The 14497-nt window shown below is 55.5% G+C and overlaps 8 protein-coding genes across 12 annotated transcripts; 4 read left to right on the forward strand and 4 right to left on the reverse strand.

The window, feature by feature from the left end:
* Nucleotides 1-84: 84 nt before the first annotated feature.
* Nucleotides 85-1269, reverse strand: KVP17_001496 (uncharacterized protein; the record flags this gene model as incomplete). 2 transcript variants are annotated; one of them, XM_068516944.1, is made up of 1 exon in its annotated part: nucleotides 85-1269. In XM_068516944.1, one exon carries the CDS (start codon nucleotides 1267-1269, stop codon nucleotides 85-87), a length of 1185 nt encoding a protein of 394 aa, XP_068372053.1. The 2 variants fall into 2 exon arrangements, with proteins under 2 accessions (XP_068372053.1, XP_068372054.1); XM_068516945.1 differs by having other exon boundaries at nucleotides 85-1167.
* A 33-nt stretch (nucleotides 1270-1302) lies between these two features.
* KVP17_001492 (uncharacterized protein) lies at nucleotides 1303-2550 on the forward strand (the record flags this gene model as incomplete). The annotated part of the gene is made up of 1 exon (XM_068516937.1): nucleotides 1303-2550. The coding sequence occupies one exon, from the start codon at nucleotides 1303-1305 to the stop codon at nucleotides 2548-2550; it is 1248 nt and encodes a 415-aa protein (XP_068372046.1).
* A 351-nt stretch (nucleotides 2551-2901) lies between these two features.
* On the reverse strand, nucleotides 2902-5973 carry KVP17_001495 (uncharacterized protein; the record flags this gene model as incomplete). The annotated part of the gene is made up of 1 exon (XM_068516943.1): nucleotides 2902-5973. The coding sequence occupies one exon, from the start codon at nucleotides 5971-5973 to the stop codon at nucleotides 2902-2904; it is 3072 nt and encodes a 1023-aa protein (XP_068372052.1).
* A 135-nt stretch (nucleotides 5974-6108) lies between these two features.
* KVP17_001502 (uncharacterized protein) lies at nucleotides 6109-6949 on the forward strand (the record flags this gene model as incomplete). The annotated part of the gene is made up of 2 exons (XM_068516952.1): nucleotides 6109-6860; nucleotides 6889-6949. 2 exons carry the CDS (start codon nucleotides 6109-6111, stop codon nucleotides 6947-6949), a joined length of 813 nt encoding a protein of 270 aa, XP_068372061.1.
* A 22-nt stretch (nucleotides 6950-6971) lies between these two features.
* On the forward strand, nucleotides 6972-9422 carry KVP17_001503 (uncharacterized protein; the record flags this gene model as incomplete). Its single annotated transcript, XM_068516953.1, has 1 exon — nucleotides 6972-9422. One exon carries the CDS (start codon nucleotides 6972-6974, stop codon nucleotides 9420-9422), a length of 2451 nt encoding a protein of 816 aa, XP_068372062.1.
* Nucleotides 9423-9435: 13 nt separating this feature from the next.
* On the reverse strand, nucleotides 9436-10737 carry KVP17_001494 (uncharacterized protein; the record flags this gene model as incomplete). 2 transcript variants are annotated; one of them, XM_068516942.1, is made up of 1 exon in its annotated part: nucleotides 9436-10737. In XM_068516942.1, the coding sequence occupies one exon, from the start codon at nucleotides 10735-10737 to the stop codon at nucleotides 9436-9438; it is 1302 nt and encodes a 433-aa protein (XP_068372051.1). The 2 variants fall into 2 exon arrangements, with proteins under 2 accessions (XP_068372051.1, XP_068372050.1); XM_068516941.1 differs by having other exon boundaries at nucleotides 9436-10599.
* Nucleotides 10738-10746: 9 nt separating this feature from the next.
* On the forward strand, nucleotides 10747-13245 carry KVP17_001491 (uncharacterized protein; the record flags this gene model as incomplete). Of its 2 annotated transcripts, XM_068516935.1 has the most annotated exons (2): nucleotides 10747-12951; nucleotides 13053-13118. In XM_068516935.1, 2 exons carry the CDS (start codon nucleotides 10747-10749, stop codon nucleotides 13116-13118), a joined length of 2271 nt encoding a protein of 756 aa, XP_068372044.1. The 2 variants fall into 2 exon arrangements, with proteins under 2 accessions (XP_068372044.1, XP_068372045.1); XM_068516936.1 differs by having other exon boundaries at nucleotides 10759-13245.
* On the reverse strand, nucleotides 13246-13853 carry KVP17_001488 (uncharacterized protein; the record flags this gene model as incomplete). Of its 2 annotated transcripts, XM_068516927.1 has the most annotated exons (3): nucleotides 13246-13265; nucleotides 13293-13649; nucleotides 13679-13853. In XM_068516927.1, 3 exons carry the CDS (start codon nucleotides 13851-13853, stop codon nucleotides 13246-13248), a joined length of 552 nt encoding a protein of 183 aa, XP_068372036.1.
* Nucleotides 13854-14497: the final 644 nt, after the last annotated feature.

Below are 14497 nucleotides of genomic sequence, written 5' to 3' on the forward strand. Positions count from 1 at the left end.
AAGTCCGACCCAGAAAGCTTTACTGAACAGTCAGGCAACGAAGACCAGAAGGACACGTAACACGAGGCTATTTGGCGAAAAACATTACATACGCATGCCTATTTGAAAGACGGAGGCCCCCTCGTCTGGATCTCCCTTGAGAACCTTGGACAAAGCGAGCTCCAACTGCGATGAGGCGGTTCCAAGCCGAAAGCCCAAGGAACATGACGCTCTTTCGCGCATGTCGGTCCCTGGACTGCCCACAAGCCCCGCAGTGCAGCCCGCGAAGACCTCGAGCGCGTCTCCGGTGGGTGCCGGGACTGCGATGTTGGCTGACACGACTGTGAAGCGGTCGGCACCGCGGCAGTTGTGCGGATCCGACGAGATGTCGTTGGTTGTGGCTCCGAACAGGCTTTGTAATCGGCGCAGCGGACCTGGCGTTGCGCCAACGAATGTCCGACAGGGAAGCGCACCAAGACTGGAGGCGGGGAAACCGGGGAAGGAGAACGGCCCGTTGAGACCTCCGAGGAAGAACCGATCACAGTTCGGGACAGCAGTTTTCGATAGGATCGCCCCCAGGGATGTGCTCAGATCCACTTTGAAACGGCCGAAGTCCCATTGCCTTCGACTAAAAGCATGGCTCTTCAATGTCCTTTCAGTGCTTATCTCAACGGAGGCAGAGCATCGCCCTAAAAGAGGGAGATGCAGCACTCGGTCGGCACTCATCAATCCCCGAAAGGGTGCTGGCTTAACAACGTCTCTACACAGGTTGGGGTTTCCCTGCAGCGACACGCTCCGTCTCTCGAGGCTCAAAGCCACAGAAAGTGGGCCCGCTGAACGTTGAAGGCTCACCCCAGATCGCTCAATGTTCATCGCTAGCCGCCGACGGTCGTCGCCCACCCCATGGAAGGCCTCGATCGCCCGAGCTCCAGACGTATCTGACTTCGACAACCGGAAAGAACAGCGGAAGGCGTCCTTCAGGACTTTGAATTGCGTGTCAGCCAACAGGTGCCGTTGGAACGCAAACGGTTGTTTCACGGAGAAGGACCCTTGTAGTTTCCCATCAGTGTTAACGCTGACGTCAGCGTCAAATGCTCGTTTGACCTCCTTGACAGTCAACACAGGTGGGATCCGCGACGTGAACTCCAACACCTCGTAGTGACCTGTGGCCGCCAGTCGACGTATCATCTCCTCTCCTACCTCCCCCGAGGGACCCTCCAGCCCCACGAGCTCACGACGTGTAGCGGCCTCGTGGCAAGTACCTTGGATGTCGAAGTCCTCGCTGTACATCTAAACTAGGCAAAACGAGGAATTTACGCTCTAATGGGCGATCTCTCTGTAACGAAGAAGGGTCTCCGAGTGCTCACGGTACCCTCCAGCAACAGACTCAAGCCGCTGACGCTGGGTTTGTGGTTCCCCATTGGAAGTAGGGACGACCAACGTGCTGGCACTGCGCACCTAGCCGAGCACTTGTCATTCAAAGGCTCACCAGGAATGTCGGCTGACCAGCTGGTGGCCGCTGCAGAGGACAACGGAATCGCACTGAACGCTTATACGTCCAGGGAGTCTACGGCTTTCTACGCGCACACTACGAGACCTAAGTTGTCCAAGGCGGCTGAGCTCTTGGCCTCCATGGTCTTCCGAAGCTCCGCGTCAAGACACGCACTGTACAGGGAGAAAGGTGTCGTATTACGGGAGCTGAAGGAGGTTGAGAAGTCGCATGAGGAGTTTCTGCTTGATAGACTGCATGAGAGAGCGTTCCCTGGGTCTCAGTTCGGAAAGCCAGTGCTCGGCTCACCTGAGGATATTCTGAGTCTAACCGAGCAGGACGTGCACCGACATCGCAAACTGCTACGGCGATCTCAGGGCCTGTTCGCAGTGTCCGGACCAGTTACTCCCCATGAGGTCCGCCAGCTGGCTGAAAAGATTTTCGACCCCCTGCTTCTCAAGGCGCCGCCGGCGTCGAGGCCTCCGCCGCAGTTCCACTCTGGGGTGCACGAGCTCCCCCCAGTGACTTCCTTGGGTGAGGCAGCCTGCTATCCCAGGAGTGCAGCGCTCGCGTTTCCTTGCCCCAGCTCTGCAACTGCCCTCATATTATCCAGACTCCTTTGCTCCTCGGCTCCGTATGTACGCGTAGCTCTGTCAGGGAACAACGAGCATGCGGTGCTGTGTGTGCTGCTGTCGGAGGCACGTCCTCCGCCGGCGCTGTCGCCACACCACAGAGGCGTCCGGCCGGTGGCGACTGCGAGCGGCAGCCTGCGGTTCTTCTCGGCGTGGTCTGACCTTCTGACCCCTGACTTGTCAAATAAGGCCGTTGAGACCACCAAGAAGGCAATGCTGGCTGAGCTCGACATGCCACCTGTGGAGTCCCTGGCGCAACACATTGTCAACTTCGGCCCTCTGGACGACTTCACCGCCCGGCTGAATATGACGAGTGCGTCGGACGTACAAGCCCTCTGGCGAAGCATGTTGCGGAGCCAAGAAGTGTGTCTGGTGAGCACTGGCGTGACTCCGCCCTCGCTGACGATGCTGCAGGAAGACATGCTCGACCAGGCAAGTAAGTGTGTTTGATGTCCATGTGTCTATTTCGCTTTGAAATAAACATTTACGATGGTGAGACGCAAGACGGATGTTCATGCAGCTATTCTACACCCTCTTCCAGCAGTTGGCTGACAAGAAGACGCCAGTAACTGTAGAACTAAAAAATGACTTACAAATCAGCGGTGTATTACAAGCAGTCGACCAGTTCCTCAACATCAAGCTCAACGATATCACCACCTCCGACCCTGAGGAGTACCCTCACGTGCTATCTGTCAAGAACATGTTCATCAGAGGCAGCGTGATCCGGTACGTGCACCTGCCGCAGCGGGACGTCGAGCTGGAGCAGGTCGTCACGCTGTGCAGGAAAAGCCTTGCTAAGGCCTAGAGATAGAGACTGGCTGCGAAGACCACCCCCCTTCTTAGTAGGGTGGAGCAGTTTGTCAGTTTCTCCTCAAGGCGTTTGTTGCCTACGATGTCAGAAGTGGTCGCCAGCTGGCGAAGCAACTCCTCCAACCGTCTAATGGTTCGCACCACCGACCCTTCGTACGCCGTTTGGGCCTCCATGATGGCCTCAAAAGTCGACCCTTCCACCCACATCATAACGGCCTGCGCAACGCCGTAATTGATGTTGCTATCAACGTACTCCTCAACGGACGCGCAGATCTTGTACTCAGTCGCCACGTGGGCGATCGCGCGGGTCAAGTCGACCAGCTTGTCCACCGCCACCTTCAGAATGGGGTCAGAGGGAAGTTCTTCATCGTTCTTTTCGTCATACAAAAGAGTAGACAGCAGAGCGCAAATATGCTTGGGTTCCAAGTCGCTCAAAACGTTCTGAAACACGAGTTCGGCGACGATAATCTCGTTCGCCGTGCTTATCTCGCACCCTATCCGTCCCTTGTGCGACACGATGCCCTCAGAAGTTAGGTAGTCCTGGCGGCGGAGAAGGTTCGTCATGGCGCGGAGCTCGTCTGCAAGCACCACTGAGGAGCTGCTCATTAGCTGTTCATCATGAGATCGCAGCAACGTCGTAGCATCCACGCGTCTACCAACCCAGTCGAGGAGGCGTTTCCGAAACGCCGGATGGCTGTGTAAGGGGTTAGCTTCTAGCCGCTTCTTAGTGGATTCCTGCATGTCCACCAAAGCAATGCAATCCTCTGAGGTGATGTGCATGTGCTGCACAGGGTTCAAGCACGGCATACTGCCCTTAAGCTTGGTCTTGATGGCAGTGAGAATCTGGAGCCCGACTTTTCCTCGGTGCTCAGCGTTTTGCAGGTCGAGATCCGTGTAGTTGGACATCAACACGCTGCTCATCTTGTAGATGCACCGCAGGTTGCACTTCATGACAGCCCACACTCCCTCTCCCGTGGCAGGAGCCGGCTTGAACATGCCAGAAGCCAGTCCGGGCGCTGTCTCGACCAGCACGTCGAACATGTAATCCAACCGTTCATCCTCGGACGCCGTGCGCACAACTTGCCGCGCGGAGCCCAGCACCAAGCCTACGCCGTAGTCAGCCTCCTCATGACGGATATGGAAAAGACGTCCTCTCTGGACGTACTTCACTGCGTGCACCGGCTGCGATATGATGGCAGCCAGTTCACTTTCACATCCATTCAGTCGGTAGGAGTCTGTGTAGTACTCAGCAGCCAGGTCGCCCAGTTTCTCGGGATCCGATGGTAGATCGCTTGGTAGACCCTCAAGATCGACGTTATCCACCAGAGGCTCAAGAGCTTCTAGCTCATCTACAAGCTGCTTCTTCTTGGCCTTCAACCTCTCGAGTTGTTTATCTCGACTGAACTGCAGAAACGAGCGCCGACACAGATACTCAACGTTTATACCCTCGATCCGGGTCAGGTTCAGAACGCTGTTGTAAGTTAACCGAAATTGAGACTCGAGGCGTAAGGACTCCCCAAGGAACAGAGCCTTGGCCTTGGTCGAATCCACCTCTTCCACCATCAACACGATGACGATTCCCTTGTCGTCGATTCCGCGGCGACCGGCACGGCCGCTCATCTGAATGTACTCGCCAGGAAGCAGGAATCGCTTTTCACTTCCGTCGAATTTCAGCAGCGAGCTGAATATGACAGTTCGCGCGGGCATGTTCACGCCCATTGCGAAGGTCTCTGTGGCGAACAGCACCTTCACCAGCGAGTGCTGAAACATGATCTCCGTAATCTCCTTGACGATCGGCAGCAGGCCGCCGTGGTGGATGCCGATTCCTCGGCTGAGAAGATACTTCACGGAAAGGATCTGCGGTAGTTTGTGGTCCTCCTCATTAAGCGTCGCCAACGCAGCTTCAAACATCACGTTGATGGTCTGTTTCTCTTCCTCAGACGTGAGGTCCAAATCCTTCATTGCAAGAGCGTTCCCCTCCACCTCCTTCTTGGAGAAGCTGAATACGATCATAGGAGTGTACTTCAGTGTGTGGCACATGGACACCAGCTTCTCCAGGTCCGTTTTTGCAATGTTCGTTTCGGTGCGCCTCTTTTTGTGTTTCTGCACAGATTGGTCGAGGTCCTTCTCCTTGGCAAGGTCAGCAATGGCGCGAGCGTACTGTTCTTCAGAGAACTCTTTTTTTTCGTTGACAACAAGAAACAGCCCGTCTCCCCCATGTGGATAGACGTAGTGCTGTAAAGGTGTCGGCCGGAAATCGGTGTACAATGTGTGGCAAGCCTGCTTCTTGATTCGGCATACCCATTCAGCAAATTCAGGAGCGTTCGGGATGGTAGCGGACAAAAAAACATAGCGAACCTCATCCGGAAGAAGTATGATAGACTCTTCCCAGACGACACCTCTGTCCTTATCCCGGAGGTAATGGACTTCATCGAAGACGACCCACTTTACGGCTTTCACCAGCTCCGACCCACGATAGAGCATGCTCCGGAGGATTTCAGTCGTCAGCACCATGACTGATGCGTTTGGGTTAAGAGTAACATCACCCGTCATGAGACCCACATCGTCGAACTCCTCGCACAGGTCCCGGTATTTCTGGTTTGAAAGCGCCTTGATTGGCGAGGTGTATATTACTCTTTGTCCCCGAAGCAGTGACATGCTGATTGCGTACTCCGCGACGGTCGTCTTTCCGGCAGACGTGTGGGCGGCGACAAGTACGGACTCGTCAATCTCGATGCACTTCACAGCCTTGGCCTGGAAGGCGTCCAGCGTATAGGCGTAGGTCTTCGCGGGCTCGCGGTTCGGCCAGCCACACCGCCGAAACGGGTCTCCGTTCTTCAGCGCCACGGGACGGACGCAGTGGTGGACGCAGTTGTGCTCGCCAAGCCACTCCTCGTGGACGACACCCAGGCCCGTTGCAGAAGATGTCTGGATCCGGAAGTCTGCGGGATAATCGTCGAGTGTCTGCACTTCCTCGACATCTACGGCGGGAGCTGGCTCCGCGGGGAGGCTCGGAGCCGACGGGCCGATGTGGCCGAAGACATCGTCAAGGTCAGTGTCCATCGGAAATTGCGGTTTTAAAGATGAGGTTACTGCGTTTCTGTGCTGGAACGGGACACAGAGCTTGAGCTTGACGGGCCATGACCCTCAGCAGTTCGGATCCCCTTTCATACCGTTATTGGTTGTTTTTCGTTGTTGATGGACCGGGAGCAGTACCTTCATAGCCACGTTGACCCGATGCTTGAGGACCTAGCCACTTCCTTGATTATCTCTCCAAAGGAGGACCCGGTAGTCGGAGCCATCAACATTCTCCTACGAAAGTTTGCCAAGTCGTACGGCTTCTCCCGAGAGGATATGTGCCAGTACGACATAGTCACTCTGGCCTCAGAGCTCAAGGCTTTGCGGTCCGAGACGACGAGCGTCAACGAGACAGCACTAGGTAGACATTCCACGATCGAACTTCGGCAGTCTAGTTTTTTTTCCTCGTCGGATCCCGAGTCGGAGGACGGCTCAGTCTACGAGCCTGAGACTCGCCCAGCCGCTGCACCTCGCCGCCACAGAGGCTCTGTGTCGGCGGAAGTCTATGGCGACCACAACCCACGGCCCAGCAGCACGCCGCCTGCGTTTCCCAAGACGGAGGCCCAGAGGAATGTCCTGCGTGACTTCATATGCGGCCCCAAACCCTTCTTCTTTCGCGGTCTGGCCAGTGATGAGGTGGACTTGGTTTTGGATGCCATGATGGTGCACGAGGTTCCAGTGGACACCATTCTCATCCGCGAAGGCGACGAGGGCGAACACCTCTACTTTATCTACTCAGGTAGCTTCAAGTGCGAGAAGCTCCAAGGTGGGCGGCAAGTCCTGGTGAGGGAGTACTTCGCTGGAGACTTCTTTGGGGAGCTAGCCGTACTTTATTGGAGCCCTCGCGCTGCAACGCTTACCGCTTTGCAGGAGTAAGTTTTTTTGGTAAATCTCACGCAGCTCCGTGGTGATGTCTCTGAAGCGTTGTACTCTAAACCACATTAGAAGTCGTGACCTCTGACGTTTTTGTAAATTAAAACAAAATGAATGATGTCGACTTTGATTCTCTCTGGGAAGAAGACCCCTTTGAAAATGCGCCGTCAAACCTGGAGAACGTACCGCCGAAGGCGATGGACAACAAAACGCACGTACTCGCAAGAAAGATACACTTGACACGGAAACGCTCGCAAGCTGCTTCACATATGGATGAGGTGTTCGAAGAACTTTATGAAGAGGAGCCTTTCGATCCTGCAGATCAACCAGCGTCGGAAGACCCACCGGATGTCGTATCAACTGAAAAAGCCCGAAAACGAACCCAACGAGCGCCGTCTCCGCCTGCTAAGCGACAGAAAGGGCACGAGAGGCCTATCCCTCGAAGTCTAGCTCCTGTCTGGAAACTCTCCGACGTCACAAGCCTTGGCGTCGAGTCCCCGTTCGATCCTCATTGGCGGCCTATTCCTATGGAGAAGCTGCCTTCGCCCGTCCCACTGGTAGGTGGCTTCGTCTCACTCAAATGCTCTGACAACACTCGGTGGTACCTTCCAGTACGGACACCTGAGATTTCCAGCCCCAGCAAGGCTTCCACGGACCAATTCGATGATCTTTTTCGAAGGGCGAGGGCGGAGGACGAGCGTCGGCAGCTGTGGGCCGCCCAACTAAGCCAACAGACGCCCACCACGGCCTCCACAGCGGCTACGCAGCTATGGAGCGAGAAGTACCGTGCGCAGTCCTATCTGGACCTCGTCTCGCCAGAGACCGCACACCGCGCCTTCCTCTCGTGGGCCCAGGACCTGCGTGCGGGCATAGAGGGCACGCCGAATGCTATTTTGGTAGAAGGACCTGCTGGGGTAGGAAAGACTACCATGTGCCACGTTCTTCTCAGACACCTTGGATTCGTTCCGGTGGAGATAAACGCGTCCGAAAGCCGGACAGAAGACGATGTCGTACAGATTGCGAAGTCGCTGCTGGTAGGACGAGGCAACCAAAGGCTTCTGAACGCGGAGGAGATGGGATATAAGGACAAGATTGGTCGCGGGGAGTCAGTGCTGCTGATGGACGAGGTGGATGGCTGCGGGGCCAGAGCGCTGACTGGCCTTTGTAACCTGTTGAACAAAACGACGTCTCGGAAACCAACAGTTACAATCTGCAACAACATCCTCCACCCGAATTTGCGGCAGCTTCGACAGTGCTGTCGCCGGTTGTCCGTTCCAACCTCAGACTACGACAAGCTCCAGGACCGACTTCGACATATCGCCCGCCTCGAAAAAGTGAGAGTGGGGTGCGTGCCGCTAGCTCGTCTGGTAGCGCAGTTACGCGGAGACGTACGGCATTGCCTGAACAGTCTGCAAGTACTGACGCAGCAGTGTCAAGCTCGGAACACCACACAGATCACGGACGCAGACATGGAGCAGCATACGCGCATCATGAAGGATCAAACGTTGCAGGAGGCGGATACTCTTCAGCACCTGCTGCTTCCCGACGCCGCTCGCTTTCTTCGGGACACCCATGTGTCCCAAGCCGACTCCGATAGAGTGGTTAGCTACCTGCAGGAACACGTCCTGCTGGTGCCGCTGCAAGACCCATTCCTGTTCGAGATCGCCCTGCTCCAAGCGAAGCTGTCGGCGTCCAACGCCTTGGACCCGCATGGAGGCAGATCTTTCCTGTTCTCCGCGTGTGCTTTCGCGTCTCATTTCCGGCGCCATGCCACCGTGAGCCAATGCCAGACGAGGCTGCGCCCGTTCCCAGCTTGCCTATTCTTCCAATCCGCCCGTCGCAAAGAACTGAAGCTACAGATCTGCCGAAACATTCAGGATGCGGTCCCGTCCCGCATCCGAGGCTCAATGGGCGGAGCAGCATTCGCACGGGCAATAGGGCCTAGGCTGCTTAATCTCGTGCACTCTGTGCCAGCTGGGCGGAACTTGCAGATGTGGCTCACATACCATCTCGACCCGCAGATGCCTGCTCCGATGTGCCCCTTCGGTTCTGTCCCACCAGCCACACGCTTCATTCACCATTGGCTACAATTACTGTGTGGTTACGGGCTTACTTTCAGAAGCCAACCAGTTGAGAGCAAGACGGATTTCCAGCCAAGAATGGAGTTACAACTCCAGCCTCAGATCCATCTGCTCTGCAATAGAGACTTTAAGTCCTTCTACGCAGTTAAAGGTCCTTACTCCTGTCGTGTGGATCAGCGATACCTGCAGGTGCCTCCCCAGTTGGCTGGCTACGCTTCCTTGATGGCTAAGCACGTGGTCGGCGCGACCTTCCGAAACGCTGCAGTTGCTGGGGTCGCTGCCCATCCGAGGCCGGAAGCAGCGCCCCCACCAATGAAAACTACACCGTCAGATTTTCAACCAACAGGTGACGTGGCCGTTGCACTGGCGAGGTGCTTTGCCACGCCGACGAGCGGACGGCACTGCCTCCATGTCACGTATGAGGACGGATCCAGCAAGGCAGTCGAGTACCCCAGCCAACTGACCGACATCATGTATTAAGAGTCCTGACGAGTTAGATAAAGTCGAGGTCGTCATCGTCTCCAGCGAAGTCTTCGTACTCTTGGAAGTCAATTTGGTAGCGTAGGATACCACCGATGCCGCCAAACCCCTGACAAAATTGGTTGCCCTCCTGACTCTTGTCACTAACGAATTCCAACTTGGCTCCGAAGTCTTTGTATCGGTTGCAAAGCCACTCGGTGAGAGTCATGCGGTCCGCGAGTTCGAGCTCCACTCCGCTAGCCTTGTCCTTGTACATGTCAGGTCGGTTTCTCTCCTGCTTGTCCGTCAAGAAGAGCACGTTTTCTTCTCCAGTCTGCGGGTTACGCATGACCAGTCGGTTGACGTCTAGGTTCTCAAAGCAAATCAAGTGCTCGACTGCGCCAGTCTCAAGGGCTTGGATCGACTCCGCAATTCCGTAGACGTGTTTGCCGCTCTCCACCGCAATCTCCTCGAAGAAATGACCGATGATCTTCTTCTCATGAACGAACTTGACGTTAGCCAAGAAATCCTGCGTTTGCTCAATGGCTTGGTTAAAGCCATTCTCGCCTCCGTAGGAGACGTCGACAATGCGCATGACCTTAGAGGCCAGGCGAATGTCGAACATCTGACTCTGCGCGAGTTCGTTCTTGAACTCTGCACTGCCCGCCAGAATCAACCCATTCACGTTGATCTTATCGTTGCTGATAAAGCATTGGACCGCCGTCTCAGTCACCTTGCGGACGTAGTGGTGGCGTTTCTCCATACGGATTCGCGCAAAACGCGGAGCGGATTGCCCGCCACGACCGTGTTTCTTGGGAAGCTCCACGCTGAACTTGTGAATCACGTCGCGGGTATTGCCCTGGAGCGTGCCGAACAGCGCGCCGTTGCCGTCCATGATAATAAAGCCGTACTTGTCGTCGGATTCCAGAAGCTCCTTCAGACAGTCCACGTGGAACTTGTTGTCACAAAGGTACAGTGAGGTATTAATCGGCTTGAACGGCTCGAAGTCGATAGCGATCTTCCGTTCCTTTCCTTCGTCGTTCAAGACCGTTCCACAATACACAACCAATCCGTTCGTCGGCGTCCGGTTGTTGTAAAGTTTCAACTTCTGGATGGTCGACCCGATCGCAGATTGCACCGACAATCTGTTCACGCGCGATTTAATGTTGACCGCGGTACCAGCCTCCTCCCCAAGCATTTTACTGATTCGGGACAACTCGTCTTTGGGCCGTATGATCAGGGATATCATAGAGGTACCATTGCCTCTGGCAGATTCAAGCGTCTTGATGAGGCGTTTGACCTTCCATTGCTCAACGTTGCTGTCGACCTCCGCCATCTCCCGATTATGCCAATTTTGATGTCTACACAGGACTCAGTCGCCTTGGAGAATCGGGAGTCGCCGTCTGATGGGTGTCAACTGGAATCACAGATAGAACAGCTCGACGTCTCCTCCGAGAACGATGGGCGTCAGTCCGTTGTGTCTGAGCAACCGGAGACGCAGAAGCAGCAGCTGATTGACTTCTTCTACAAGCATGACAAGGACAACCCCTTGACTCTCGAGGACTTCGATAATGACAACCGTCGTAGACATCTGGAATCGTTTCAGAACAGCGTCGTTTCGTGGATGGACTACGACTCTCTGAGGGGTGAGGGCAACCCCATCAAGAGAGAGGAGTTGGAGACATTCGTTATGGATGTGGTCAGCAGACAGCCAACTACAGAGAAACAACTTCACACAACCATGGTGGAGTTGCGTCGGAAGCACAAGATCGCGCCTAGCAAGTCACAGCTGATGACTACGTACTGGAGCCTAGTGCACGACGGAGACGTCGTGGCGCTGGAGGGTTTGGAGGCGCTTTTAGTTCGCAAGGCAGTGCGAACGACCTCGGGTGTCGTAGTGATAACAGTACTGACCTCGCCTGGAGATTTTTCATGCCCGAAGAACTGCCACTACTGTCCGTCTGAACCAGGCCAGCCGAGGTCGTATCTGTCCACAGAGCCTGCTGTCCTCCGCGCGAACCAGAACGGCTGGGACGCGGTGGAGCAGTTTTATGATCGAGCCTTAACGCTGCTGCGTAACGGACATGCCATTGACAAAATTGAAGTCCTCGTGCTGGGAGGCACCTGGTCGGGGTATCCCGACCAGTACCAAGAAGACTTTGTCACCTCTTTGTTCTTCGCTGCCAACACTTTCCAAGATATGATCCGCATCCATTCGGAAGAAGCGGGCGACCCAGCCTACATTCCAGAAAACAACCCCGGCCGTCTCCGGCTCAATGGATTACGGCAACCAATGTCTTTGGCGGAGGAACAGCTAATCAATGAGAATACGCAGTCCAAGATAATCGGTTTAACGCTCGAAACGCGACCGGATTACATTAACAAGAAAGAAATCCGACGACTCCGGAAGCTGGGTTGCACTAGGGTCCAGATGGGGGTACAACACACTTCTGACGACATCCTCCGAAAGGTGAACCGCGGCCACCTCTATCGGCACTCGGCGAGGGCCATGCGCCTGCTTAAGGATGCATGCTTCAAGGTGGACATCCACCTGATGCCAGACCTTCCCGGCTCGAACCCGACCATCGACCGCGCAATGCTAGAGGATGTGCTTTCGTCACCAGACCTACAAGCTGACCAGTGGAAGATTTACCCTTGCGAGGTGACGCCGTTCAGCGCCATTGAAAAGTGGTACGCGGATGGCGAGTTTATGCCCTACGCCGAGGAAGACGCCGGCCAACGCCTGATTGCACTGCTGTTAGCATGCAAGGTGGCGGTTCACCCATGGATCCGGCTGAACAGGGTGGTTCGCGACATTCCGAACCAGTCCATCATAGCGGGCAACAAACAGACTAACCTACGACAAGTACTGCTGCAGTCCTTAAGCCATTCAGGGCTCTCCTGTCGATGTATTCGTTGCCGCGAAGTTCGCCAAGCGAAGGCGGGTGTGGACGACGCCGTCTTGAAGGTGAGGCAGTTCTATTCTACGGGAGGGGTGGAGTTCTTTCTCTCGTTCGAAACAACCGACGAGCTGATGATATTCGGGTTTCTCCGGCTGCGAATTAGGGATCCCGAGGACGGAGCGCCGAAGCACCACGCGTTCCCCGAGCTCAACGACTCCACGGCTCTAATTCGAGAGCTCCATGTGTATGGAAAGCTCGTTCCTACCTCACAGGACGTGTCTCAAACACAGCACGCAGGCCTGGGCCATCGCCTCCTTGCGGCCGCAGAGCAGCTGTCTGTGGCCAATGGCTGCACGCGGATCGCAGTCATCGCAGGCGTGGGTACTCGGAACTACTATCGGAAGTTTGGCTACGAGATGCTGCCTCGCGATGAAGGGCAGTTCTTGTTCAAGACCCTGAATCAGCCCGTCGTCGACGCCCTCCAAGTGCAAGTTTACGACTTGACCACCCGCTTTGAGTTGGAACCGCGCGTCCTGCGGGCTCTGTATGGGCAGGAGGTCGTGCTAACCAAGAAGCAGATCAAGAGCGGTGTCGTGGTCGAGCCACCTCTCGCGACGTTCAACAGCGATGCTGTACGGAGTCACAGTGTGGGCAGCTACTCGCTGTTAGATCTGCCCTCCACTGAGCGTAGTCGTCCTTCCATGGCAGCAGCGCGAATGATTGGCTGGACAAAGAGCGCCTCTCGCAGCGGCAGCTCCTCAAGACGACACAGTGCCGACAAAGTCCCCCGAAAGAGGCGGCTGACGAGTTGTGACACTCCAAGGAGCGAAGGAGTGGTCTCAGAAGAGAAGTCAGACACGAACTGGAGCCAAAAGCTGGCCGTTGGCACCACCATTCTTCTACTGTCTGCGATCGCGGTGCGTCGTTGGTGGCGTCGGTAATCAGCCCAAAAAGAAGATGACTGTGTGAACGTCCCAACGAAACTCACCTGTGCTATACACAGCCGTGCAAAACACCGCGAGCAGTACCACCACAGAAACCAGAGCGTTGCGCCGCGCGTAGAAGACCACGTTCTTCGCCAAGTCCGTCATCCGAGACACCTCCTCGCGGAGCTCATCAGCTTTTGCGAGAGAGCCCTCCAGCGTGTCGCGTTGCCGGGACAGGTCGTTGGTTACGCCGAGTCCGATAGTTTCGGCAGCCACTGCCACCAGCACCGGAACGTCCAAGGATTCTACCGCGTTCTCTGACTCATTCCCTGACTCGTTCTCTGACCGGTACGCAGGCGTCAACGCGGCTTCCTTCACCTTGCCCCTGATGTCGTTCAGCCGCGACTTGTAAACCCTCACTGAATAATCGAAAACACGGGGTGCTCACAGGACTCAGGAGAACTCTCCGTCAGGTGCAGTGCTAGGTGCTGCAGCTGCACCTCAACATCCTTGATTGCCCGCGTGACTCTCGGAACGTCCACCTGGCCCGCCTCTAGGGAGTCAGCCAGTCGTCTGGTCTCGGCGAGTCCCTCAATGAGCTGCTGTTCGTGCTCCTTAAGCATCAAGCTGCCACTAATGGAGCAAATAATCTGAGTGCTTTTTATGGAGAAGACCAGCAAACGTGGACGTGACCACTACGAAGCGGCTGACCTGTTGAGATGCGTACACGGTCCCCGAGACAATACTCTGATCGCCAGACGAAGCCAGTCTTACCAACCAAGACGAAACAGGCGTAGCCGAAAATCGAGGGGACTGAGATTTAGGTCGATCTGTACCCTGGTGCCGCCGTCGGCACCGCAGGTACAAGAAGAGGTTGAGAAGGAGACTGCTAATATTGAGAGAGATATTTTGGGATGTGAAGATGTAGGCCGTTTTAAACTGTCTGTGGCCAAGGGACGTGAGAAGACAAAGGCTGGGATTGAGAGAACCAGGCGCAAGCTAAATCGAATTACAGTTTTCGGGAGCTGGTCGTCAACGTTATCCAAAAACGAGCCTCAGAGCGAGCCAGTGCTTCGTCGGACACAGCGGAGGTCTGGACATGATTTCTCTGCGGATTTTATTACCCAAGCAGAACTTAGACACAGGCCCAACGCGAGAGACCTGTTGGAAGAAGAGGTTGTGGCCACAATCACGCCTTTTGCCTGCATCGCAACACAAGACCCAAAGTCAACCAGTCGAATTGTTGTGGGTCAAACCAAGCGTCACT

The sequence above is a fragment of a genome (assembly GCF_019968985.1).
Source record: "MAG: Porospora cf. gigantea B chromosome Unknown PgB_NODE_73_length_46896_cov_129.992, whole genome shotgun sequence".
Classification (NCBI taxonomy): Eukaryota; Apicomplexa; class Conoidasida; order Eugregarinorida; family Porosporidae; genus Porospora; species Porospora cf. gigantea B.